Source organism: Protomyctophum bolini (genome assembly GCF_963924005.1).
Source record: "Protomyctophum bolini genome assembly, chromosome: 23".
Taxonomy (NCBI): domain Eukaryota; kingdom Metazoa; phylum Chordata; class Actinopteri; order Myctophiformes; family Myctophidae; genus Protomyctophum; species Protomyctophum bolini.
This window is the reverse complement of record NC_137884.1, coordinates 19,526,162-19,554,034: the sequence shown is the minus strand read 5'-3', so window position 1 is coordinate 19,554,034 and position 27,873 is coordinate 19,526,162. Positions and strand designations below refer to the sequence as shown.

Sequence of the window (27,873 nt, the reverse complement as noted above, 5' to 3'; positions counted from 1 at the left end):
AATGGTAAATGTATTAAACATACATTAACGATTTTAAGCCCTATTTTATACTTTGTCTATTAGGAAATGAGCAATCAACAAGTTCACAACTTGAGCATATAGATTTTAAGTGGGGAAAAAAGTGAGTGAGTACGCCTCTGCATGCCACATTATTGAAAATCGTTTCCCCTTTTTTATTCTTTCACTGCATCAGAGATTTGTATACAGGCTTTCCAATTCTTTGGCAACTCTGACCAAATTGTGAGTAATTTGATTAGCCCTTTAGGCTTTGATTTAGATTTTCTTTTTTTTACATCAACGCAATAAGAAGTTCATACATTCAAGAAATGTAAAGCTAACAAGAAACATGCTAAGCCCTCGGTCAGACATGCAAAATACATGCAAATCCACATTAATATGTGCAGTCATTTTCCATCTAGGAAATCCAATATGGACTCAAATACGTTTCTCAGTTGTGAGCAGGGACACACGATCCATATTAAAAATGAAACGGGGGTTTCCCTGAACTGAAGAAAATTGGCGCAAATGTATACAAATGACTATTTCTATTATACTCACACCTCTAAATCAAACAATTGTGTCGTACATCATGTGGCAGCATGGAAGTAGTAAACTTTCACTACTGCTTGTCCAGTAGCATTTCATGGGTAGGATTAAGACCGTAAAACATACATCAGCGGGTGTTAATTGGCCATTAACCATACCATCCACTGTCTTGGAGGCAACTAAAATAAATAAAGAAATGTGGAAAACCCTTGAATTTTTTAAATCAGGGTCCAATGGCAAATATATAATAAATTTCGGGGTCCTTTTGAGAACCACCAAGTACCTCAACGTCCGTGACCACTGGACTCCAAAATATTGGGTCTGTAACAAATGTGTAGCAAATGTCACCAAATTGGAGGGTTGCCATTTGGTTGCATTTGTACACTGTCAGTTACAGAGGGGGTCCATGAAGGTGAAATGTAAAAAAGTGGCAACTACTGGTGTGAAAAGCGGTGCGTCCGTCCGTGCTGTGTGGCTACTGCGTGGTGATGAGTTGGGGACCCCTAAAGGGCAGGTGCACAGGTCTACTGCGTTAGCCTCGCATAGCCATACTAATATCACTGCGCGGATATTAGTCTGGTCCCTCTCAGTGTTGGCATTTCTTTCCAAGGGGCGGTTACAAAAACGGACTCTATTGGTTAGACCCACAACAGAGCAGCGCAGCCCGCTTGACCGAGCGCTCTGAGGCTCCCAGGCTGTCTCCATTCACTTTTTGCCCGGGGTTTAGTGCATCTCAGTGGGGACGCAGGGGGCCTGGTGACTGGAGTTTAGTGCATCTCAGTGGGGACACAGGGGGCCTGGTGACTGGAGTTTAGTGCATCTCAATGGGGACACAGGGGGCCTGGTGACTGGAGTTTAGTGTATCTCAGTGGGGACACAGGGGGCCAGGTGGACAGGGGAGATCGCGGAACTGCCACAACGCAAAAGTAAAAAAATTAATTAAAAAAAACACACGTCAAATCAATTCCATTGTAACTAAGATATTCGATAGAAATTCATAATGTTTTAATTACATATTTAGCCAGTACGAGCACAAATGTCCCGTTTACTGCTATGACAGCATCCGTCTTTGTTGTGGAAAAAGGAAACTAATCTCTTGCAATGTCCCGCCCCATATTTTCTACTTGGGTTTCCGCAAAGTCCTCCCACAATACAATTGAGCGACACCAGACTCAATCTGCCTGGGGCAATTTGCATTGCAAAGACAGTTTTAAGGCCTTTTCAGACAGGGAGCGTGTGACGCAGACATTGTCGCCTGGATCAACGACAGGTCTGCTCATGAGGAGGCGCTGTCGTGGGCGTGTGCACGAAACAAGCACACGTGCGACAATTTCATGGGACCGCGTCAATACACTTGCGTTGTCGCCGGTCAACTTCTCTGCACGTCCAAAATAAAACGCACGCCTCTCATTGAAAATGAATCACTACTAGCCACGTCAGACGATCCCGTCTGAAAAGACCTTAAGGCTGGCTACGTGAGGCTATTATCCCCCCCCCCCACCGGCGGGGACAGGTGCGCAGGTAGTCTACTGTGTGGTGATGAGTTTGACGATCATGTGGATGATGCGGGACCCCCGGGGACAGGTGCACAGGTCCATGCTGGGGCTTCGGATCTTGTCCTCGAGCAGCTCGTCCAGCTCCCAGCGTAGCTCCTTCACCAGCTCCGCCACCTAGTGGGACACACGTTAGGGCTTTAAGCAACGACTATTCAACTAGTCGACTAGTAAAACCACTAGTCGACCTTGCTGGTACTAGTTGACTAGTTGATAAGAGAAGAGAAGATAGATTATAGTTTTAGTCAGCAATGTACAGTTTTTAAATGTACAAATATTATAATGAAAGAAAAAACATAATAGGTAGGCCTAGTTAAACAACTAGTCGACTAGTAAACTAGGCAACTAGGCAACTAGTAAAAATCACTAGAAGTGAAAGCACGGAACAATGCCCATCTAGTTCAGGGGGGTTGCCATTCCAAAGCTTTTTCTCAGCTCAAAAACTCAAAAGGACTCAAATAAGTATTTTTTTTTAATAAAAGGAGTAGTAAGTAAGCCACCCAAAATAGTAAGCCAACCGAAAAAAATAAAGGATTTTCATCTAATTTCCCCCCCAGCCTACCTGGTGCGAGGAGGCGGCGAATCGGATCCAGCCGTCGTCCAGGGAGATGATGAAGTCTCCATTGTGCAGCGTGACGTTGACCTGTCCTCCTCCGAACAGCACCAGAGGATAGACGGACACCATGCTGCAGTCTCTGATGAACACGCGTGAAGTCTTCACCTTCTCGTGGTACACCAGGTAGGGGCTGTCGTAGTGACGCACCTGGAGGGAGGACGGCAGAACACACAAATGGAGAAATGTCTAGGTCGGAGTTCAAATCCTCCACCGCGGTTTTTGATTGATTGATTGAAATCTTTATTAACAGTTTGCAGAATTACAGTACATTTCAAGCACAAACTCAATACAAAGACTGTTAACTGTGAGTGGACGACCCAATTAAGCCTTACACTTGTTTACAACAGGGTCCACATTGTTCAATTCATCAAAACATTTAGAGACAAACAAATAGACACTTCTATGTAGTTAAAGAACAGAACAGGAATTCATCATATAGGAAGCGAAAAGGGAAAAAAAGTATATATACAGTGAGGGGAACAGGGGGATAAAAGAAAAGAAAACGAAAGACAGAGTGTAGGGCGCCTGCACACAACACCATGCGTTGATGCCATGTGTGCATATGTGCAGGCACCCAACACCACGTCCATACAAAAACATAGTACAATCCATAGTCAAAGACAGAGTGTAGGGCGCCTGCACACAACACCATGCGTTGATGCCATGTGTGCATATGTGCAGGCACCCAACATCACGTCCATACAAAAACATAGTACAATCCAGATACAAATTCAGCTTTTACAGAGGCCAGTTTCGAATTGCAGCCATCCGTAGGTGCCCTTTGAGAGCAGTTTTGAAGGAGCCAAGGGATTCACATGTCTTAATGACTGTTGGTAGGGCGTTCCACATTTTGGTCGCATAGGAGCGAAAAGAATTTAGTCCCTTGTTTGTGCCGAATCTGGGTTGTACATGGTTTGTTGCACTCCCTCTGGTGTTGTGGGTGTGGACTTCGTTTACATTAAGGAAGTATTTAGACAGGTACATGGGTATCTTGGTGGTGTATCTAATCTTGTGGACCAGACCCATTGCAAGATGCTGTACTCTGTCGTCGACCCTAAGCCATCCCAGCCTGTCAAAGTGGGCAGGGGTGAGGTGGGTTCGGGGGGTGAGGCCAAGTAGGAGCCTGACCAGTTTCGGACGCATCTGCCTTTGTTGAGTCACTGGCTGCGTCCGAATTGCTAGGGTTGTTCCCTACTCCCTATCCCCCATACGGGGATCCAGACTCTAGTGGACTCTATAGTGACGATTTCGGACAATACTCCCTGTATGGGGAGCACCGACTCCGACGTCAATATCGATAGAGGGCGCTGTAGTTCCGCGGGTTCATGTACTTTTTATTTGCATGAAATTAGGTTTTTTCAGATCGCCTCATAAAGAACAGTTTGAAAAATAAACAAATCATCCCGGCCGTTTCACTCATTTGGATATGAAGAATCAACTGACTACAAGAAACCAATCAAAACGCTGCTGCTGAATTTCCGCTAGGAACAGACTGTATCAAATAAGTGACTGCAGGCTGTCACCTCCCTGCAAGGACAGTTTGTAAAGTTATTTTTAAATTCATGAATGAATAAAGAAAAAATAGGTTAATGAAAATATGTTTGCAGGCATTTAGGCCTATATATCTATGATAAAAAGGTTATTTTAAAATCTTATTAATTTATTGATAATAATCATAGGCCCATAACAATGGGCCTATGATTATTATCAATAAATTAATATTAGGCTATATCCATTATCCAGCAATATGAAAACAGTGCACAACCTTGACAATAATATGAAAATATCAGCAGCATGATTGAATCTTAACCACATGAACCCCCGCTAATCCTGGGGCGGGGGGGATACGGCAAAAATAGCCGATCTATAAGCAACGTGCGACGTCCGTGTTGTGAGCTTGTATACTTTTACTTGGGTACTTTTGGTAAAGAATTACCAAAAGTAGCCGATCTACAAGCTCTGCTCACAATACGGACGTTTGGTGTTAACAGAAACAGCAGTCCAATAAATGACTGCCTACACAATGAAGTTTTAATGCATTTATCGCAATTCAATGAAATAATGTTAGATAGCATATTTTTTCATGGCAGGAATTAATGAATATTAATAAAACATATGTTCGGACACAATTAATATGTGTCTCACATGCATGTATTTAGCCTACGTTTGTGATAAAGAATCTCACAAATATATTCTACAGCAAGCAACTGATTCCTCTCCCAACGTCATGCGCTGGGCCTGGGTGATACAATGGATCAGATTACCGTAGTAATACTATTGCAAATGAGTAGATTTATTATAAATAAAATAAAACAATTTCAAATAAATGCACAGATCATTTGTCTCGAGATCTGTAGCTTCGAGATCCGCCAGGGAAGAAAAGAGAGGAAAACGAAAGTTTAAAAAGTACATTTGTGTTGATTTCTTTCGCTGGTTCAACTTCTGCCTCTTCTGAGTTGGAGCGCAATGAGCGCATGCATGCAGAAGCAGCGCACGTGCGCAAACGCGTGCATGTGTGCTCAAGAGCGAGCTTGCGCAATGCATTATGGGGCAGATTTGCTTCGCTGTGTTTTTGTAGTGACCATCGGATGCTCCCTACAATTCCCGGTGCATTGTGGGATACTTCAGTCCACTACGTTAGGGTGCAAAAATGCTCACTACATATTCGGACACTATAACAAAATGGCGGAACCTCAAAGTAGTGCACTATATGGGGCATAGGGAATGATTTCGGACGCAGCCACTGTCTCTTACCTATTTGAATTATACCAATTAAGGCCATTTTGTTCAAATAGAGTCAGACTGGAAAACCAGTTACCAGTGGGTCTCAACATTTTGTGTAACTCTATATAATATATAACTATAGGGAAGAAGAAGAAGAAGGGGCCCTTGCATAGAGCCTATTTAGTAGAAGGAAGCCGGACTGTGAGGGTGATATTTGTCACTGCATGTGCACATACTCCTATGCCGTTGGAGTGCGTGCTCCGTCAGCGAGGAAGCCTGTCAGCAAGGAATGTTGAACGGGAGGAGTAGGCCTAACGTCCTCCCAGTGGGGGCAGGTGAGCCAGTAGGATACAACCGTAGTGCCAAGCAAAGGAGGAGGATTTAAAGAAAGAAAAGAAAAGACAATTGCAGGCAGCCCTATATAGTTTGGAATGAGACATGACGAGGGTTCCGGCTCTCTCACCGTGTAGTTGATAGAGGAGGGATGTATGTTGACACAGCCGTCGTTCTTGGTCATGAAGCGGAGCTCGGCTGCGTTGGGCTGCATCTTCACGGCCCCTTTACTGGTCTGTTTGTACTTCCCCTGTGGAGAGCGCACCTGGCCCAGGGAAACAGGTGCGCGCACACACACACACACACACACACACACACACACACACACACACACACACACACACACACACACACACACACACACACACACACACACACACACACACACACACACACATTATGAGATTATTGGAGAGACCTAGAACACCAATTACCTTGTTTTGACTGATATTTTGTCCAAAAGTGCAACATTTTCTAACCTATTAATTTACTTTCGGGTACAAGCGCACAACCCTACATATTATCTATAAAAAAACATACTGTATGCATTTAATTCTGTCCATTTGGTTTCCATTTGTACACTCTCAGAGTTACAGACCCGTACGGGCCACTTGGACCCCACTCAAAGACACTTTGAGACCCACTGGTGTAGAGCCTTCATTAGTATAATCGGTAACACCTGTGAAGTAAGTAGGGAAGCGGCCCACGTTCTTTCCAAAATGGCGTGTATGCATAGAGCCCCGACAGTTGAAGCTCTACCTGGAGTGAATGAATGAGTGAGTGCGTGCTCACCTGGACTACGTTGGGGTAGAGAGCAGCACAGAGCATGGCAGACATCAGACGGATGTTGTCCGAGTTCAGGTTGGCCTGGTGGCAAGGAGGAAAGATGCTCATCTAGGTTGCACTTATCTTTGGCATCCATACAAAAAAATAAATGTACTGTAATTGATAGCCGTGTGTGTGTGTGTGTGTGTGTGTGTGTGTGTGTGTGTGTGTGTGTGTGTACCTCAGGTCCAGTAGCATCCAGTACACCGTCGCTACCATTGGAACACATTCGCTCTATGACTCTGGCCCGTAGTCCCTCCTTCACAAAGCCAATGTCCGACAGCAGCTCCGTAAACTGTCTCTTCAAGCTGGCCATCTCCTGCATGGACATAACAATGACATATACGCTCACAATACATCCTACTTAAGACCCGATTCTGGACTACATCAGTGGTGCTCAAACATTTTCATGTAAAGGACACACAAAATTATATGTATTTGGCTGCGGACCCCCATCAAGTTTTTTTATATATAGGTTTTGAAAGATCTTGAAAATACATACATAAATTTGGAGATTATTTTGACATTTATTAACACAATGTTCTCTTCTTGGGGTCCCTGGCATAAAATATTATATTAAGATTGGATTCCGTAGGTAAATCATCTACATTCGGGGCTCCTTGACATGAAAAATTTGACTACCACTGGTTTGTACATTATGCATACAGTACATACATTGCATATACACTGATCAATTATTTTTTGTATCCCATTGGTTTTGCTAGTTTTTCTCTTTTCTCCTTTTTCTTCACTTAATTATATTATTATATTAATGCTACATTGTCTGAAGGTAGCCGAACAAACAACTCTTATGAATCTGTACACAAGATGTAACAATAAAACACAACCCAGGGACTACAGATGTAAATTAGCTTATGGCTAACTCTGGCACATTTTACATGTGAAAACTGACACGTTGATTAATGAGCATTGTCCCTGTCAAAAAAAATAAAATAAAAAATAACCATGAACCTTCAATAAAGACACGTAAAGTCTCACCTGCATGCCTCGGCAAGACAGGAAGTTCTCCCTGCAGTACCGGAAGCCGGCTTGGTTGCCGTTCTTTGCCGCGTTGCACCATCCCTGAAACAGAGAAGCCAGAGAATCAGCCTTTCGACACAAAGTGTAGTATATGTGGGTTTTTTTAATGAGTGCTCCAACACAGAAACTCTGTTAGAACCTTATAAGCCTGCAGAAGAGCCAAATGGTCACTATTGGCCAGAGCATAGCTCAACTTCTTCTCATTGGCCTCCTCTCTCTTGTCCCACGGCGACACCTGCAGGAAGAGAAGGGAATAGAAGAAAGAACATAAAAAAAGGAGCGGAGAACGTTATACTCAGACTAACAAACTGAACTGGGGTGACCTGTCAATGTGAGAAGTAATATCCACCAGGAAAACACAAAAAGCACTTTTTTTTGTTGGTAATTAATCTCACAGAATGTGGCAGGAAGGCATCCATCAAATTGACATTCACATCTACAGTAGAGTGGAAATAAAATAGGCTTGCAAGTTGCAACACAAGAAGACCCTAATGAATCTTGGAAACCTGATCTATATCTATATCAGACTTGACTCTCAGTTGGCACCGATTCTAAAGACAACCACTTAAAAGATCCTACCCGATTACCCATGGCTCATGAGCTTGTAGATCATCAGTCATTTTTTAAGAGAACATTTTTAGTTTAAATCTTTGCTTCTGGGGAGTACCTGGAACAAAATATTTTGAGAAGAGGATCGGTGGCCAAATAGTAAATACATATAATTTTGGGGCTCCTTGGCATGAAAAATTTGAAAACCATTTAAACCATAGAAACAATTTATCATAAAACTGTATTTTTGTGTCCGTCTGTGTGCAGGCCAGGGCGTTTGTTGCTCAAACGTTGCATCTGTGCTCACTGCTCAGCAACCTTCCCCCGGGGAAAATAAAAAGGACAAAAAAAACGAAAGTGTTTTCTTACAAAAGGTGATTTAAAGGCCAGGCTGGCGGCGATGGTGAGGCACGGGTCCAGGCAGCGGAAGATGGCTCCGAAGAGCATGAGCTTCCCGATGCGCACGTCCACCGGCAGGCAGGCCAGGTGGTAGCCCAGCGGCGTCAGCTTTTCGTCCGAGGTCAGAGCCCCGAGGTCCTGCAGGCGCTGCTTGGCCGCCTCGAGGCTGCCCATGGCCGGCGGCTCGATGAGCCGCGAGAAGACGGACTCCAGGGTGCACTCGGCGAACAAGTCCAGGATCTTTATTCTAACAGACAGAAGTGGTGAGGGAGAGAGATGAGGTCAGAAAAGATCATAGCAGTGTTGTGAGATTGTAGAAAAAGAAAAAAAGGACAGGGTACAACACAACAACAGTTTTTCTTCTTTCTAATTATTTGTTTAGCCCAATTATTTTTGTTTATCGTCATGATTTGTCAACTCGGCTGTTGGCTTTGTCCGGGGCTTAACCCACTCAGGCCGGACGTCGAAATTTAAAAAGGATTCTTCTAAATCATGACAAGATTTGAGGCACATTTTAACGATTTTTCAAAAATAGCAGACGTACAGGTTCATAGCTTGTAGATCTGATATTTTTCAATAGCTAAATTATAACATAATGTATGTAACACCAAAAGGGGTTCCCGCCCAGAATGGGTTGCCTTTCAATAAATACTTTTGGAAACGTAAAAAAAAGAATGGGGAATTATTTCCGTCGTTCTGAAAGGGAGCGGGACCGCGACGCTCTATAGAGAACACACTGGCTGCTGTGGAATCCCAATGACTGAAATCAGTCAGTGGGCGACTGAGAACTTTGTGGGTTACCTCAGACAGAGCTGCTCCAGAGGAACCCTCTGGATTTCGGGGAGCTGCTGCTCGGCCAGCTGGTGCTGGAGGCAGTGGCTGGTGAACAGGTGGAAGCAGACCCCCGAGGCCACGCGGCCCGCTCGCCCCTTCCTCTGCAGCGCGTTGGCCCGCGACACCCACGAGTCCTCCAGGCTCTCCATGCTCTTGGACGCGTCATACCTGAGAGCCGACAAAACGGAGGAGAAAAAAAAAGAACAAACAAACAAACAAAAGAAGGAAACGCTTTTGTTGTGAATGCAGAACAAGGGAGTGGACCATATTATTTATCACATTCATTTACATTTCATTTACAGTTAATATTTTTTAATGCTTCAGTTGATGTTTACACTGTGCTACTATTTTACTAACTTGATGCTGAATTTTAACAATTATTAATGGAATTTGTATTTATTCCTACTGTAGGTCAGTGGTTCTTAAGACATTTTTGTATTTTATTTCACGGACCCCTATAACTCTGAGTGTACAAATGGGAACCAAATGTACCTGTAATGGTCCATTTGGTTCCATTTGTACACTCAAGAGTTACAGACCTGTAAGGGTCCATTTGGAAACACCCTCACCGAACCCACTTCGAGAACACCTGCCCAAGGGTTTTTTTTTCTAGTGTGCCCACACACAACACTTTCAAAATAGTAACCCAGGGTGCCCACTTTTTATATTATTCACAGACGTCTACTGGGCACTAAATAGCGGGATTTCCCAGGACGTCTTGGGCTCACAACCTGTTAATGACACATTCCTCAGTACCCATTTAGACCGGAGGACGCATCTGTGTCGCCTTAGCTTTTAACCATTATTGTAAACTTTACCCGTTGAAAAATAGCAGATCTACAAGCTCATAGCGCGGCACCGAGTGCTGCGCTACAAGCTTGTAGATCTGCAATTTTTGAAAAATCGTGAAAACGTGTGCAAATATTTGATGAATATATATTCTTAATTTCTTTCACAGGCTAGTGAACGTTTTAAGTCATATCTTTGCTTCTGGAGGGGGTCCCTGGAACAACATATTTTCAGAAGGGGGTCGACAGCCAATTACATATAATTTTTGGGGACTGTCATGAAATAGTTTGAGAACCACTGACACAGAAAACTGTCAGAATTTAGAAGACATTTGTAGAATCGGGTCTCTGGTCTATAACCGCATAATAATGACCTCTTCTCCTTCATCTTGCCGGTGTCGATGACGTACACCACGTCGTCAATGGTGACGGAGGTTTCGGCGATGTTGGTGGAGATGATGATCTTGGTGACTCCTTCTGGCGGCCGATTGAAAACCGCCTGCTGCTCCTCGTTGGACAGTGACGAGTGGAGAGGGTAGACCACGCACCTGCCCATGGGAGACGAGAAATAATGAACCATTACACCAGTATATACTGGATATTTGACATTGAAACACATAATTCTAAAATGATTACGCTTTGGAAACAAATTGCACAGGGCAGATGTGACATACGTCTTTTACTACTAGTGCAGCAGAGTGGCTCACAGCCTAAGCCTGATGGCCTCAAAAGTCTAATATCTCCCCTGAGCCATAGGCCTTTGGCTTAGTGGTTAAGTTGGCTTTCTACGTGGGAGGCTCGGGTTTGATTCCTGGGTGTTGCACTTAAATATACAAAGACATGACTGACTATTACCAGTTGCAAGAATCAAAATAAAATAGCACAGCCAAAACAGGCCATATTTAATAGTTTGAGCTTGTACTTGTATAGGAATGGCAGTGGCGCATGGGGTAGTGTGGCCACTTGAGAACCGGAAGGTTCCCAGTTCGATCCTGGGATTCTCCAGAGTTATTTTCTAAGTGTCCTTGAGCAGTTCCCGATGAGCAGGTTGGTGCCTTGCATGTTTTCCTCTGCCATCAGTGTATGAATGAATGTGTGTGTGTGTGTGTGTGTGTGTGTGTGTGTGTGTGTGTGTGTGTGTGTGTGTGTGTGTAATGCACAATCTATAATGTAAAGTGCCTTAGAAATGCTATTTCAATTTATTTTATGCTTGAAAATGTATGAACATTTGTTGAATGAATGGAAGTGATTCTGAAGATTATGCAAAATAATTGTGATTATCTCATATAATTGCGAACAACAATTTCTCTTGTGAGGACTGAGGAGTCGGACCAGGAAAATGGTCCCGATTTCTCAAATTCTACTACAGTTGTGGGCATGCACGCACGCACACAGTGGCAACAGAACACAAACCTGTTTCCTTTCCTGTTGTTGAACAGTCTGTTGGATTGGAGCTGCTCGTATAGCATCTTAATCTCTGCCAGACCTGGCATGAATACCAACACAGCACCTACACAATACACAGGGATCTGGAGGTTAACAGTGTTGAATTTGACAGCAAATTTTGATTTTAGTTTAGTCAGTCTTTTGAATAAAACTTTAGTTTTAGTCATATTTTTGTCATCTGAAATGGTTTTAGCGTTAGTCTAGTTTTAGTTGTCTAAATGTCATATGATTTTCATAAGAGGGTCGCAGCGAGTGTGCTTGTAGATCTGCTATTTTCAGTCCCTCCCTAACATTTTAGGCTAGTTTTTTGACGGAATTGTTTATTACATGGCTTTTGGTCAATCGCTGAATTCAGTGTGTTATTTCTTGATAACAGACCGCTGCCTAATCAAACCCTCTGAACTCATGGAATACTTTTTTTGTTGCGTTTTGGGTCAATTTATTAATTTATGTTGGGTAGCCCATCTAATAAGCGGGATATCTGGTTAGGTGGTCATTGTCGGGATATCATTCACCTTCAGGGTGATTAACCACCTTGGCGACAATGACCACCTAGCCAGATATTAACCCTTACATATACAGCAGGGGTTTGTCCAACCTGGCGGGTAGCTGTGGTCTCCGTCTACGATCCACTCCAGCAGGCTCTCCACCAGGTCCATGTTGATCTTGTCCAGATCCATCATGGACATGGTCTTCAGAACAGACTTCTTGGTGTCTGCAGAAAAAACATTTCTTATATTAAGACTGTTTCCCCAACTGGGGTCGGGGAGGCACCAAAGATCACTGAGGCTGTGTGCAGTGATGTAAATAGGTTTTCAATGTAATGAGTCCCGGGATGCAGGGATGGTATTTTAGAAATGAGTTTTATGAGTCCCACTTCAACGACGTTAGGAGTCATATTTTGCCATTTTTACAAATTGCAGCATTTAACTCCCATTTCATTTTATATGGTTAACTTATGTGGTTATATTCATGTAGAAAACAGAAGAAGAAATGATTATTATAACTAAAGCTAGCAAAATAAACTAGAATAAAAAACCAGTACAGTAGTGCATCTCGTGGATGCAGAGGTCATTGTTTTATTGCGTCCCTCAACTATAAACTGCGCTTTGGGATGCAAAATGCACCCTATTTAAATCTCTCTCTGTGTGCGTGCGTGCGTGCGTAGTAAAGAAAGGCAAAGTAGTTTAGGGATAATGGACGAAAATAGAGTCCTTGTCCAGTCCACAGACAGACCCACGTGGCCAGATGGATACAAACGTCACGGTTTTTGATTTTGCCCCGAAATGACACTTGACAGCACAGGGTCAGTGTCACACACCAAGGAGATTAAGGTCAATTGGTCGTTCAACAGCGGCAGTGGCTCAGCGGCCAGATGGGAACTGCAAGGTTCGTTCGATCCCGGGTTAGTGTCGAAGTGTTTTTCTTGAGCAAGACTCTGACGACTCTAGTAATTGCTCCCGATGTGCAGGTTGGTGCCTCACATGGTTTCCTCCACCATCGATGTATGAATGCGTGTGTGAATGGGCCAATGTGATGTACTGTACAATCGTATGTAAAGCACTTTGGATAAAAGCACTATATAAATGCACCATGCATACCATCACCCAAATGATGTCCGAGGTAGACAGACACACATAGTCAGAAAGAGATTCAGTGAATCTAGAGATAGATTAATACTAGTTAATTTCCTAGTTCACCTTTGTATCTCATAGTGAGCTCCTGCAGGCCGAGCTGCTGGTCGGGGATGCTGTCTTTGACGAAGTCAGTCCTGCAGAGGGACATGAAGTTCCACATATCTTCTCCCAGGTCGTCCACCACGCCCTTGGGCGCTCCTTTGCCACCCCGTGGTCCACTGTTGGAGCCGCCCTGTTGCTTTCCTGAGCGCATGTAGGGGCTGCCGTCCTCAATCACATAGCTGGAGGATTACCGGTATTATTATCATCATCATCATCATCATCATCGTCATGCACTTGCAGTGCTAAGAGCACTGGAGCCTGGTTACTTAGGAATACAGACATACTAACCGTGTTTTTTCTATGGCATCTTCGAGGAAAAACTGATCAACTGGGAAAGTACGACCTGGGAGAGAATTAAGAAGAGAGGGGAATAAAATAAACGCAGCGTTACTACAACGTCGTTGCTGATGGTCGGAATTCTTGTATGTGTGCGACGTGTGTGCGTGCGTTCACCTGGTATGTGGATGGTGTTACAGTTATAGAAGTAGTCGGAGAACAGGTCGGCGTTCAGAGTGGCACTCATCAGGATGATCTTCAGGTCTGTTCTCTGCACCATCAGGTCTTTGAGAACCATCAGCAGGAAGTCACTGAGGTGGGGGAGAGAAGAACATCACACACGTGTGAAGTGAGTGGTGCAACTCTCCCTCGGGCCTGTGGGTCTGGAGGTATGTGTCCTCAAATTTGGATACAGAGCCTCTCAGGGTACATCTATTTTTTTCTAATTTAATAAAGTGGAGTACATCTCTAATCCAGTGAAGATGGGTTGGGGAAGCAGAGGACTTCCATTTCATCAGAATCAGACGCCTAGCTAAGAGAGTGGTAAAGGCCACCAAGTGAGCTTTGTATTTTGTCAGGAATAGATCAGGGGGAGAGATTCCGAAAATAGCCGTCATTACATTTGGTTCAAATGGTACCCCAACACTACTCGACATAGTGTCAAAGATCTTAGTCCAATACCTACGTAAAGAAGGGCATGACCAAAACATATGTATATACGTGGCGGGGGCCGAACGACACCTATCACACAGGGGATCAATATCACCATATATTTTGGATAACCTAACTTTAGTGAAATGCACACGATGGATAATTTTGCATTGGATTAGCCCATGCCTCGCACAAATGGAAGAAGAGTGGACAAGACCTAAAATATCTTCCCAATCATCGTCTGAGATTTCTTCTCCCAAGTCCTCTTCCTACCTGTTCTTAATATTACCATATATACAGTTAACACAACATATGCCCAAGACGTCCAATTTTTTTTCACCCAGCCAGCCACCCACCTTCACACCCAGCTCCGTAAGGGAGTGGTTGCACCAATCAAAAACACATACATACTGTATCGTCACGTTAACCACTGTCACATGAACAAACATCTCCTCACCTCTCCTCGGTGCGTTCGTGCACCTCATCCACGATGACGTGCGTGACGCCTTTGAGGTCGAACTCTCCCTCCAGTCTCCTCAGCAACACTCCCGTGGTGCAGTACAGCAGCCTGGTGGCCGATGACTGGACAGAGAAACACGTAATCCAACACATCAATTTCATCCATTACAAATAAAGAGGAGGAAAAGAAGATTAAATCGGTTTTCAAAAATAGCGCCGTGTTGTGAGCTGTTTTTGCTGTTTCTGCATGACATGTTGTACAAGTAAGGCTCAGGGGTAGAGTAGCCGGCAGCGCGGCCAGATGGTGAACCGCCAGGTTCCTAGTTCGATCCAAGGACTGTATAAAGAGGACAAGAAGCGAAGACCGTAAGGGCGCCGCCATGTTGCTCACATGGTGCTCCATGGAAGGAAAGAAACATGCGCAGTTGCAGATCAAGGAAGCTGAACGCGGAAGTGTTGGCTGCATAAAGCCCATTGCGCATGTTTCTTTCCTTCCATGGAGCACCATGTGAGCAACATGGCGGCGCCCTTACGGTCTTCGCTTCTTGTCCTCTTTATACAGTCCTTGGTTCGATCCCGGGCTCCCCCAGAGTTAGTGTCGAAGTGTGTGAGCAAGACTCTGAACCATAGACATATAAAAGGTAGACATGTTCCGACTCTGGGGCGTGTGCTCTCGAGAGGGGGTAAAAATTTCCCGAGATTCCTTGCGAAGCATGAGCGGAAGCAACGGTGGAAGCTTGGCGGCTCTGGGTTGCATGCTGAAAATAGCCGATCACACGGCGCGTTGTGAGCTTGTAGATCGGCAAAATCAGTCATTTCGATTGACATCAAGGCCCGCCAAAATACATTTCAGTCAACTAAATCAACTGTAGATTTAGTCGACTAAAATCTTGTGATATTTAGTCGACTAAAACTAGACGTAACACTAAAACATTGCAGGTGACTACAATGTGACTAAAACTAAATGAAAACTATTCAGAAGGCTAGGACTAAAACCAACTTTCTGTCAAAATCAACACTGACTGCAGGGTGTATCGTTGGATGTGCGTGCGGGCCGGGCATCATACCCTGACTGTCTCCAGCCGTATCTGGTACCCCACGGAGCTGCCGAGGCGCTCGGCGCGCTCCTGGGCCACCCTCTGGGCCACGGAGATGGCGGAGATGCGGCGGGGCTGCGTGCAGATGATGTTGGCGACGCGCTCGGCGGGACCGTCCAGCGTCTCGTCCAGAATGAACTGAGGAACCTGCGTGGTTTTACCACACCTATGGGATTTAATAACACAAAGTGAAAACCGAGTTAATAAAGAAATGCGTTTTCCTTTTTTTATGTTCTCCTTTACAGCAGTGGTACTCTCTCAACCTTTTCAGGCCGTGACCCCCCCCCCCCCCCCCCCCAAAATAATCATATTTGAACTGGCTAGGAGTCGAGGCGTTCAATTTAGTTTGACTCGGTTACACAGATAAATACTGTGAGCCGATCTACCAGCTTATATGTTCACACATCTTGCCTCTTTCTTCTATTATGACAATTTGGCCATTGTTGGTTACTTTTGAAACAGTAATGGTTTCATTGTACGCTGTCTGCCAACGACTTAATTGACTGCTTTTTTAGCAACTCCCGTAGCGCCAACGACGTTTTTATCGTCTTTTTAAGACGTGTATAACGTTGGGCAAAATAATTTAAATTAAAATAAAATAAAATAATGTATAGAAACTGGCGCTCAGGGTCTTTTTTGCGCCCCATAGTGGCGATGAGTTAAAGCTCTAAGTTACAGGTATAAAATGATGGAATTCACAAAGCCAGGAGTTAAAGAGTTGTACAACAGTGTTTCAGTTTAAGAAAGTGTTTAAAAAGGAAAAAATTATAAAATATGAATTAGAAGGTTAGATATGTGTTATTTTGTTCCCTCAGTGTTGTTTTGTTTGTTCTCTTGTGGAGCTCGATATGTTTTGTCTTGTTTTTTAACCCATTCTGACCACAAGCGCGCTATGAGCTTGTGCTTTAGCTATTGAAAAATAGCAGATCTACAACATAATGCTAACACCAAAAGGGGTTAATGATAGGGGCAGGTATAAATAAGATTTATCTTCTTCCTGCTCCTTTTCTTTTCTGGTATGGAATATGTGCACCTGATGAAGGTCGTTTAGACCGAAACGTTGTCATCTAATAAAACTACTACTCTATAAATGAAAGACAGTGTGCGGGACCCTTTTCTTCTCATGATTCGCATTTGGTTGCCGGCTCCGACGCACCCGACCTTGTCGGAGTGCACAAGGCCTTTTCGTTACAATGGTATGGAATATGTAAAAACATACAAAATACAAAGTAAAATGTATATAATCATGTAAAACCATAACTGAAATACTACTCTATAAATGAAAGACAGTGTGCGGGACCCTTTTCTTCTCATGATTCGCATTTGGTTGCCGGCTCCGACGCACCCGACCTTGTCGGAGTGCACAAGGCCTTTTCGTTACAATGGTATGGAATATGTAAAAACATACAAAATACAAAGTAAAATGTATATAATCATGTAAAACCATAACTGAAATGAAATAAATAAATATGAAATGAAATGAAATGAAATTAAAGCAGAGTTAAAGCTGGGTACCACAAGGAGCACTGGTTGAAAACCACTGCACTAGAATATGTGCTGCGACAGTACAGAGTGGATTGTGACTCACTCACCCGGTCATGCCGCTGACCACCAGCACCTGACAATTGTCCAGGAGGTCCAGGATGTTGTCCCTCTCCTTCCAGGCCGGCAGCTTCTCCCTCTGACGTAGCATGGATAGGAAGCTCCTGGAAGACTGCCAGGGGAAGAGGAACGTTACAACATGGCAGCTTCTCCCTCTGACATGTGCTCCGAAAACGCCTACGTGCGTTGTGCAAGGACGTGCTGTGATTGGCCAGTAGCCACTGCGAGTGGCAGTCGGGGGCAAACGCTCTCACCAGAACATATTTATGCTGCATTCACATGGGATCAGGCAAGCGGTAGACAGCAAACCGGAACAGGACAGCACGGCAGGCAGAACCCGACGACGGTAACGGCAGACGGCATCAATGTTAAAATATTTAAACTTTTTACCGCCCAGCAGGTTGGGCCGTTTGCCGTCTACCGCTTGCCTGATTCCATGTGAATGCAGCATTACTATTCTCTGCCTATCGGGTCGCGACTCGAACGGCCCTGAGTCGGCTAAGCGAACCTCGCGACGAAGAAGAGCGTATCGCTCAAGTTTGTAACAAATACGTGTCGTTGTTATACTCGACAGCCATCTTTTACCTGTTTCCTCCTGAATTCTCGGCACAGCTTGCCGTTCTCCTGCAGCAGGTTTTCGGTCCTCGGGTCGTGCCTCCTCACCATGGTCTTCCTCAGGTTGACGTAGCTCTCCGTCTCCACGGGGACGACGGCCTCTTCGTCGTCCTCATCGTTGTCCTCCTCCCTCTCGTCCAGATTCTCCTCGGGCTCCACCGCCGTCTCTTTGGCTTGCAGATGCAAAGAGGACAGGTCAACGGTGGCACATGAGCAACAAACAGGCTGGGACAGGTTTTTAGATGCATGTTTCCAACATTACATTCCATCGCCTGTTCGCACGTTCGCACCCGTCAAGGAAATGTGGAATACCTAAGCTGTTTTCGGTCCCCACTCACATTTGACCTGTGACTTGTGTAGTCTTCTCATTGGCATGTGTTAAGACCCACCTACTCCCTGAGGGGGGTAGGAAGGTATTTAAGTTGAAGTCTGACTGAGATGTGTTGAGTCAGTATATGCGGTGTTCCATTGTAACCCTTCACTGCCGAGTCCGACTCCATATTCGAATACATTTATTCCAATACTCTGAATTGTGTCTGTCTCATTATTTTTGTTTAACTGTGTTATAAGTGCTCACTGAAAGATTGCATTAACACACCTTGGTGTTCACAATCACGTGGCCTAGTCATAAACCGTGGCATATGCCTGTGCTCTGACGTCATTCAGTTTACCTCTGCGTTTTCAACCGAGATTCTGCCGTTTCCATTTCCATGCTGCACTTGCAGTTTCCGTTTCTCAAATCCAGTCACTGCGTCCGTCTAAAACGTTATTTGTCTTCAGAAGCGTTAATGTTGTAACCTCGACACAGCAGCACAAGTTGGTAGCACTGCTTGACTAAAGTTAGCTGCTAAGCTAAATGGCAAGACTACAAATTCCAAAGCCATTGCAAATCTTCACGCTTCCCTGATCATTTACACCAGCACAAACACAACCCTAAAATATTCAGATTGAATACCTATGGTCGATAGTGTCAAGGTTCTTTATGATTTGTCTCCCGAGGAAGAAATGTGTCTTAGACAAAGGGCCCGCATGCAAGCGTAGCCCTTATGTCCATGTCGCTGCAGTGCAGTGCCACATAGGCCAGGCCCACGATAGGCCCAGCGTGTCACAGGCCCACGATAATATCGATACATTTTTGTTCTTGCTATATCACGGATAATAACACCGTTGCATACCGGTGTACAAATGTAACCAAATGGGCATGTACGGGTCCATATGGTTACATTTGTAAATTAGCCCAGAGGGTGGTCTCACCATCGACGCGTGTGCGGCTGCTGGCGCTGCAGTTTGTCGGATTGGCCCTCGGGTTGCTGGTGTGATTCCCACTGCTGCTCCTGCTTTCCTGAGGAGACGCGTTGCTTCTCACACTAGGGATGACAAGAACTCATCAAAATCTAAATTCTATTGAAAATTCTACTGCTCTAGATTTCAAATATTTGTTCATTATAAATTAACCAATATATATATATATATTTTTAATTAATTATTTATATAAATGTTGATTTGGAGACTGCCACAAATATTCAGAAATTATAATTTTCTTTGGCATTTTTCTCCCTTTCTTTATTTGGCAAAAGGCAGTTAAAAAAGAAAAAGGAAAAAAAAGAAAGAAACAAGTTGACGGAAGAGGCTTATTTCGAATCCTTTCCTTCATGGAAAAAATCCTTACATAATGTGGATACAATGTTCAATAAGAAAAAAGGGTCACCAGCATTACAATCGAGGATACCATTTTAGTAACCTCACGTCACCAACAGACCTTTCACCTCGGAGGAAAGTCTGGTCTGTGTTCCTAAATTGCCTGTGTGATCCTGTCTAGGCGTGGTTTAGAGCAGAACGGATGATAAAAAAGAAAATAATGAAAACCTTGGCATCGCTTTGTTGCCGACAGTCTATACTAGAGTTATGGTCCCCCTCGTTTTTTTGTCTCGCCAGTCGCTATAACTACAAGACGGATATACCAAACAAACTATTCCAAGAAGTACTTGAAGAAACTTGTCGAATTCTCATGCCACATCAAGGCTTTTTATTGGATAGGGGTTCGGGCCCGATGACTACAAACTAGACTACAACACCACGTAAATTATCATTAGATCACGACCGGATCATGATTCATAAACCCCGAAATGGTATGCCTAGATATAACAGGCTATAATTCTAGTGTCCCCCATACCTCGCACTCCTGCAATTGGCCGTGGCGAGAGGAGGGGGCAGAGCTGTCGAGACCAGGGGCGGAGCTGTCGAGACCACGGGCGGCATGCTGCTGTACTTGTGATGGCCGGCGCACAGCAGCTCCGTCACGGCGTCCTCGTCCTCGCAGAGGGTGCTGAGCGTGTACACCACGGGCTCGGCGCTTCTGGCCGCCGCCAGCGCCTCTTCAAACAGCCGCTCGGTGAGGCACAGTCTGCCCGCGGCTCCAACGCGGTCGTCGTTTGTGCTGAAGGCCACGACCGGGGCCTATGGAACCACAGAGTTATTATAGTTAAGCATTTTTCATTATAGTTTTTTTTTTCTTTTCTTTTTTAACTTCAAAACATTCATCTTTAACCCGTTAAGACCTGAGACCAGATTCTAACAAAATGTCTCCGGTGGTGCTCAAACGTTTTCATGTCAAGGACCACCAGAATTGTATGTATTCGGCCGCCGACCCCCCATCATAAAACATGTTGTTCCAGGGACCCACCAGAAGCAAAGATTTGAGTTAAAAACGTTCGCTGTGAAAGAATATATATAGATTCGGGCCACATTCATTTTTCAAAATGGGTTGTTTAGTGGGGTGGGGGGTTTATCATAATATGGGATATTTGTCAGAGACGAAATTAAGTAATGTCAGTTGTTACGTTTTAGTTAACTATAATAATAACCTTGCCTGGAACGGGTATCGGTTCCCCTTGGGGAATCGGATCTCCAGCTCGTACTCGGGCGGGTCGTCGCTAATGAAGCCGGGCCGGCTGGGTCCCGTCAGGTCCGGAGACCCGGCGCCGGACCTGCCTTTGGCGGAGAGGTCGTGGCTGAACTTGCACTTGTCGCCAAACCGGCAGCCCTGGCCTTTCAGGTAGAAGTTGCAGATTTTGGAACTTCTGCTGCTGCCGGAACTACTGCTGGCGGGTCCATTCCGACTGCAGTTTTTGGCGGACCCCAGAAAGGGGATGTCCAGGGTCACCGTCCACACGGCGTTGGCGATGCGCTCGTTGAAGCGCTCGCCGTAAATGGCGGCGAGGGCCAGGGCCTCCTCCTGCCTCTGGTTCAGACACTCGTCCATGGGCGTGGACTGAAGGCCATCGGGGGAGACGGCTTTGTGGCCGTAGCGCTCTGCAAACACCTGCTGGAGGAGCTGTTCCAACGTAGCGCCGAATTCCCCTCCGCCAGACTCCAGGGCCTGCCTGCTGCGCTCTCGGTCAAACCCATACCTACAAACCGAGACAAGTTTGAAGACACGGGGAGATGAGCAAAGTATTCACAGGAGAATGACAGAAGAAAATTATGCAGGCTTTTAGAGAGTTCACAGCGCAGGGAACTGAATTCCTCTCAGTTCTTCATTGCTCAGTAGTTACAAATTTAACATTTCAACCTAGCCAAACATGTATACTGTATACATACTACATGCTAGGCACGTTTACGTTTTCACACTACACTAAATATCTTGGTGTTCCAGTGGTTAGGCAGTTCATTTCCTGCACATGTTCACCTGCACAGTTTTCCTATGGCGAATAAAGAGATGACAGGCTCAGGGGTGCTCCTCTCCTCCTCCAAGTCAGACTCGTACACAGGGCTGTCTGCTTTGTCCACAGGCTCGTCATGGGTCGTCCAATACTGGCCTTCCTCGCGATGGTCCAACTCATCATAATCCTCTTCTTCCAAGTAATCCGAATCAGACTCGCTGGAAAAGAGGAATTACACTGAAAGACTTTTTCCAGAGAGACTTCTTTGGGAGAAAAAAAAGCACAAACGGCTCAAAACATTTCCCATTTTACTAACAAATTCTAAGCAGTACTTCGTCAATTTAGTACCATCTAATCTTTTGGACAGTCTGGCTTCCAGGCTATACGACTGCCCCGTTGAATCAATGCACTCACTCGTTGGGCTTGTCGAACTCGTGCGTCTGCAGCTCCCGCAGCAGCTCCTTCACCAGCTCCTGGTTTTCGTTGGTCATGAAGATCTTCTGCATGGGCATGGAGCTCATCATCTCCGGCTTGAGGCGAGGCTCACTGCTGTCCGGGGCCCGGGGCCGCGGCCTCTCCGTCGCCAAGGACCTGGGGAGCCCCCTGCCGCCCCTGCCACCTCCTCTCTTGTCTCTGTCCGAGCCCCCCCGTCCCCCTCTTCCTCCCCCTCTTCCTCCACCTCCACCTCCACCTCGACCTCCTCCTCGACCTCCGCCCCCACCTCCGCCCCCACCTCCGCGACCGCCTCGCCCTCTGCTCGAGGCAGGCCTGGGGCGTCAGGAATGGAGAAAGTGAGAGAGAGAGAGACAGAGAATGAAGCATAGGAATGTGATTTAAATATCCATTATGTCAGTGATTTGAAAATCACATCTTTTAAACTCCAACTATGTTTTTCTATGGACCTTGAGTATGCAATGAAGGCATTCATTCATTCAACTCCAAGGACATGCCTTGACAGGCCACGGATCCTCATTTGATGCAGATTTCGATTTCTGGGACCCCAATCTACCCCATAACATCCTGTATTCATTTCACTCAAGAGTGTACAAATGGAACCAAATTGGACCGACCTTAAATGGTTCCTTTTGTACACTCTCAGTTTGCTTATCAAATATCAACTATCAATCCTTTAGCTAGTAGAGACCCCCTAAGAACCGTCTCAAGGAGAGCTGGGCACCTTTTCCACCAAAAAAACAACTTTGGTTCTAGAAGTGATTCCGTTCTAGATTTTTGGAAACTTTGGTGCTTTCACGGAACCAGTGGCCATTTATTTTTCAGTACTGAACCAACCTTTAGGGTTCTGAACCTATTTATTTTCAGTGGAAACACTCTAGACTGGTTCAATATTAGGCGGGGAAAAAATAACTGAACCGGTTCAACCCGGTGGAAAAGGGGCCCTGGTGAGTAACCGGGGCCGCACGTTGAGAACCAGTGAGTTAAATATCCATAACGTCGTTGCATCGGATCATTTCAACGTCATAATTTGCCAGCGTTACCTGCTAGAGCGACTGGGCCCGAGAGGGAGGCTGAAATCGTCATCGTCATCCCAGCCACCCGCTCCCTTCCTGCCTCCTCCTCCTCCTCCTCCTCCTCCTCCTCCTCCACCACCACCACCACCTCCTCCTCCTCTTCCTCCTCCTCCTCCTCCTCCTCCTCCTCCTCCTCCTCCTCTTGGCTTGTTGAATCTTCCTCCCCCCCTGTTGGGTTTCCCTCCTTTCCTCCTCGCGCTCATTTCTCTGTGTCCTCTGCAATAAGAAGTGGATCATCACGACACATAGGTTCAAGAAAAGTAAGCCAGCGCTAAACAGCCCTGCAAACCACACATTACATTCTCCATGTCCAAGCCAGGATTCAGAACAGGCTCTTCCGCACGAGAGACCACATTTCTACCTACCTACTGCTCAATCAAGAGGCAATCTCTGCTTGGCCTGGGAAGATAATATTATGCTTATGAGCTTCCGGCAGTACCACTACAGTGACCACTACCCAGGACCAAGGGTAGTCTTTTAGATGGGTCCCAGGGACATTTTATGAGTCCCACTTTAGCGACGTTAGGAGTCATGTTTAGATTTTATTGTATTGCAGCATTTAACAAGCCTTTGTCAAATAGCACCGAAATAAATAAAGCAAAATAAAAGTAGTAAGGGTGGCGACATGATTGCGTCCTTTCTTAATTTAGTGCGTTTATTACCGTCTAAGGATGCAGGCTATTTGCATCACTGTGCCACAGCAAACAGTAAAGGTCATTACACACTGGCGAATTGGCAACGCGATATATTCGTGCGAATAATTCGCATTTTTTAGAAACCAATTGAAGTCCATGCAAGCTTCCACATCAGTGGCGAATGTGTGAATGTGCGAAAATGCGACAGTTTTCGCTCTTTATTTGTTCGCTCTGGTGTCGAATTTTGCAGAGATTCGCAGGCGAACTGCAACACTCCACATTTCGCATTTTCAGATCGCTTATTCGCATCGCGTCGCTAATTCGCCAGTGTGTAATGACCTTAAGTGTCCTAATCCAACATCAGGGTCTAAAATGTAGAGACCCTTGCTTACATACATATTTACAAGTAAGACGCGCAAACGCGGGAAGCGAACGCAGCTCGCACATATTTGGGTTTTTTTAAGATTTTTTTTAAGTTAAGTTTTTGTGTGTGTGTGTGTTTTTTGTGTGTGATACAGCTGCGCCCTCTGGTGGTGGGCAGGTGGTGTTACAGCGTGACAGACAGACAGACATGTTCTGCTAGGTCTCATAGTTAGTGCTCACTGCGTTCACAAATATCTCTGTAACCGAGCCCTAAGTATAGGGCTGATCAGGTCTGGGATAATGCCGAGAGATGCCCAACCTTAGCGAAGTATCGTCAGGGATGGATATGGGTCTCTTGAGGCGAGCGGTCCTTAGGTCGGCGTATCGATCTTGGTTCTTAGCTTAAATCCATCTTTGCTTGCGTAGGCACCTATATTTATAGTGTTGAGATGTCAGAGGTATGTCAGAGTGACGTCACCTCTGACACACCCCGGTTATGATGTCAGAGAGGCACTTCGTTCCTTCGTAACACTCCCCCTTAGTGAAGCTATTAGCTGTACTTCAATTTAGTTCATTCATCTTACTATACTGTAATTACAGATTGGTTTTTGGTTTAAAAAAACGCTTTTTCATTCAAAGTTGAGGACAAAGACACGGCCATTCACCTTTAATCAGCATCCGTTCGTGTCGGACACCGCCCCAGCCTGTGGAGACAAAAATTGCTGCCTGAATTAAACGACCTACATAGATGGGAGAGGAGCATGAACAATCCAGGACGAAGATACTCCAGAGATGGTGGCTGCCAACACGAGATGTGCAGGGAGGGACACACACAAACACACACACACAGTCAGTTCACTTTAACGTGGCAACGATGAGATGGCGTTCGACACACAGAGCTGGTGGCAAACAGTCAAGCGTTCAACAACCAACACAGTTAATTCAACCCTGAGAGGGTACAACTTTGTACCATTGGGCCTTGGCCCGAGTTCTACGGGGAGAAAAATGGATAAAAAGCAAAAAATAAAGAGAGAAATGTGTGCCCGTTCATTGTGTGCCCGTTCATTGACCTGTAACAGGTCTGTGTACGTTGATTAGACATACTGACTGACAGCCATTAGTCCAATAACACCATCGCTCCCAACATGCGAAGTCGGTTACAACTACTAACCTGCGGCTCCCGACATGCGTGGCAGGTTAAAACGAACCTGCGTCAGGTTAAAACTAACCCGTGGCTCCGGACATGCTTGGCAGGTTAAAACTAACCTGTAGCTTCCTGTGAGGTTAGGTTTAGGGTTGGGTTTTGGGTAGGGTGTCGGAACTAATGCCTGTCGGACTGTTGGTACGTCGGACCAAACACATGCACCCGTCTTGGTGGCACATAAACATACTGTATTACAGTATTACCGTTTAGCACAGTGGTTCTCAAATTGTGGTTCGTGAACCACTGGTGGTCCGACTCCTTGAGGCCTCCTCTGGTGGTACTCAGGGCCCAGGGAATGCCACTGAGTTCTCCATCCTTTTGTAACGTTTACATAGTTTTTACTACATTACATTACATTTCACTGAATGTCAAAAATGCCCTCAGCCCCATTAGATACTTCAATACTAGCTACTAGCTAGATACATTTATTAACTTGTAGTTTTGCTACCATATTTGAATTCAACAGCCTTTAAAAGCCCTCTCAAGTTACTTGTCAATCAGTAGAAGCTGAATTGTGAACACATTTGTTTAAGATTTCATGACCATAACATGGACGCAAGGTTGAAAGTGGTACTAGCTACTTTTCCATACTAACCTCAGCCAAGCACATGCCAACATAACGTTTATATTATTACTATTATCATTATTATTGTCTCCACCAGGCCGAAGGCATGGGGAGAGAGTATGTTTTGCACTCCGTCCTTGTGTCCGTCCGTCCGTGTACACACTGTACAGCTAATCTCCGGCACCGTTAACTTTCCAGAACGTGCCACCAGGAGGCCGACTTTTGTAAAAACAAATTTTGTGATATTACTCCTCCATATTTTTACCAAAAATCCCGCAAATCGTTACACAGTATCTCTATCATCATGTGCTCAAGACAGTTCTGTCTGATATTTCATATTCCATCCTGATTGGCTAACAACATTGGCTTTCAAAGTTTGCAACAAATCATGAATTCAGCGTGCAATTTACATGAAATCTTTCACAGACGTTCCTACTAGGCTGAAGAATATATACCACCATTTTCAAATTGGCCTGTTATAGCGCCACCAACAGGTGGATTTTTGCAAAACACATTTTTGGAAACAAATGCCTCAAATCATCCATTTGCCATCCAGGGCGTATAAGAAATGGCACATTTTTCACATTGGCTTATTATAGCGCCACCAGGAGGCCACAGCCTGACCTGCCATAGTGGGCAGGTCAGGTCCCGAGGGGCACTCGGCCTCGAGGGGCACTTTTTCTAGTTATTATTATATTTTGTCTATGTGTTGTTGTTTTAACCGAGTTAGCCAGTTAGCCAACATCGGCTATCAGCATAGTTAAATCACAGACAGACAGGCAATATAAGCCTGGCAGGGTATGATGATAATAAATAATATATATTTATGCCAATAATAAATTGATATATTGAAAGTAAGATATACATTTAAAAAGCTAGATAATGAACAGAAACAAACAAACCTGAAACAAACACAGCTGCTGCTCTAACCTCGCGTCTCTCTAGGTTCTCGCTCCTCCAGCAGCAAGCAGCCTTGATTCAATTTGCAGATTAGTGGTCAGATCCGGTCTAGAGCCCGCCCTTCTGTATCCGGTCATTCCCAAAGACACATACATGCACGCAAAAGTTTCCGTATCCGCTCCGGACCTCTTGACCGGATCTGCCGGTCCACAGCTACTCAGAGTGACGTCAGCTCACCGGTAACCTTCGGTCTGTTTGATTGGTCACAACAAAACCCTTCTACTTCATCTCAGTAGAGGATCCGATCGGAACCAACGTCTACAGGGGCCTAGCGCCACCTACTGCTGGGCGGTCTGGGCCTAATAAGGACATTTCTGTCCTTTACTGGCTTGAACCGTGCACTTTTTGTAAAAAACCTTTTAGTAGGCTACCATAATATTATTTTTCAGATGTGGATATGTCAGATTTGAATCAAGTAGGCTATATTTTAGCTTGGACACTGGATTATAGGCCTACTGTGTAATATGGTGAAACTGAAACTGTAGGCTACTTCAAGAACATTATGTGTGTGTGTGTGTGTGTGTGTGTGTGTGTGTGTGTGTGTGTGTGTGTGTGTGTGTGTGTGTGTGTGTGTGTGTGTGTGTGTGTGTGTGTGTGTGTGTGTGTGTGTGTGTGTGTGTGTGTGTGTGTGTGTGTGTTTGTGTGACTGATGCAGTTCGAAAATATGTGCCATCTAGTGCAGCAATGTATAAACATTCAAGAGTGTTACCAGATTGGTTTAGCTGTGCATGCGATGTCTTTGCTAAATACACCTGATGTTGTTTTTGTTGACACCATTCACAAGTAGCTCCTGATTCTGGAGGTGGGCTATGTCTTTGATTTGTACATGGACCAGGCATTCCAAGATATACATTATACAGAT

General features: G+C 45.0%; 1 protein-coding gene across 1 annotated transcript; it reads right to left on the bottom strand.

Annotated features, from left to right (window-relative positions):
- Positions 1-134: 134 nt before the first annotated feature.
- Positions 135-22,381, bottom strand: dhx57 (DEAH (Asp-Glu-Ala-Asp/His) box polypeptide 57). The gene is made up of 24 exons (XM_080757568.1): positions 22,170-22,381; positions 21,782-21,973; positions 20,963-21,503; positions 20,267-20,550; positions 19,348-19,460; positions 18,064-18,266; positions 17,469-17,590; positions 15,847-16,042; positions 14,778-14,902; positions 13,847-13,980; positions 13,682-13,736; positions 13,355-13,572; positions 12,253-12,369; positions 11,622-11,718; positions 10,583-10,756; positions 9,388-9,588; positions 8,557-8,833; positions 7,778-7,873; positions 7,597-7,680; positions 6,779-6,916; positions 6,565-6,639; positions 5,903-6,037; positions 2,662-2,862; positions 135-2,216 (listed from the first exon to the last, which is right to left on the bottom strand). The coding sequence occupies exons 1-24, from the start codon at positions 22,277-22,279 to the stop codon at positions 2,073-2,075; spliced, it is 4,032 nt and encodes a 1,343-aa protein (XP_080613694.1). The 5' UTR covers positions 22,280-22,381; the 3' UTR covers positions 135-2,072.
- Between the last annotated feature and the right edge of the window lie 5,492 nt (positions 22,382-27,873).

Excerpts from the sequence above, each read along its gene's own strand:
- dhx57 (XM_080757568.1), bottom strand. The coding sequence starts at position 22,279 with ATGATGAGCTCCATGCCCATGCAGAAGATCTTCATGACCAACGAAAAC. Across the intron at positions 21,504-21,781 it reads GCCATAGGAAAACTGTGCAG|GTATGGGTTTGACCGAGAGC; the intron begins GTGAACATGTGC and ends CTCGGTTTGTAG. Across the intron at positions 16,043-17,468 it reads GTGGTCAGCGGCATGACCGG|GTGTGGTAAAACCACGCAGG; the intron begins GTGAGTGAGTCA and ends TAAATCCCATAG.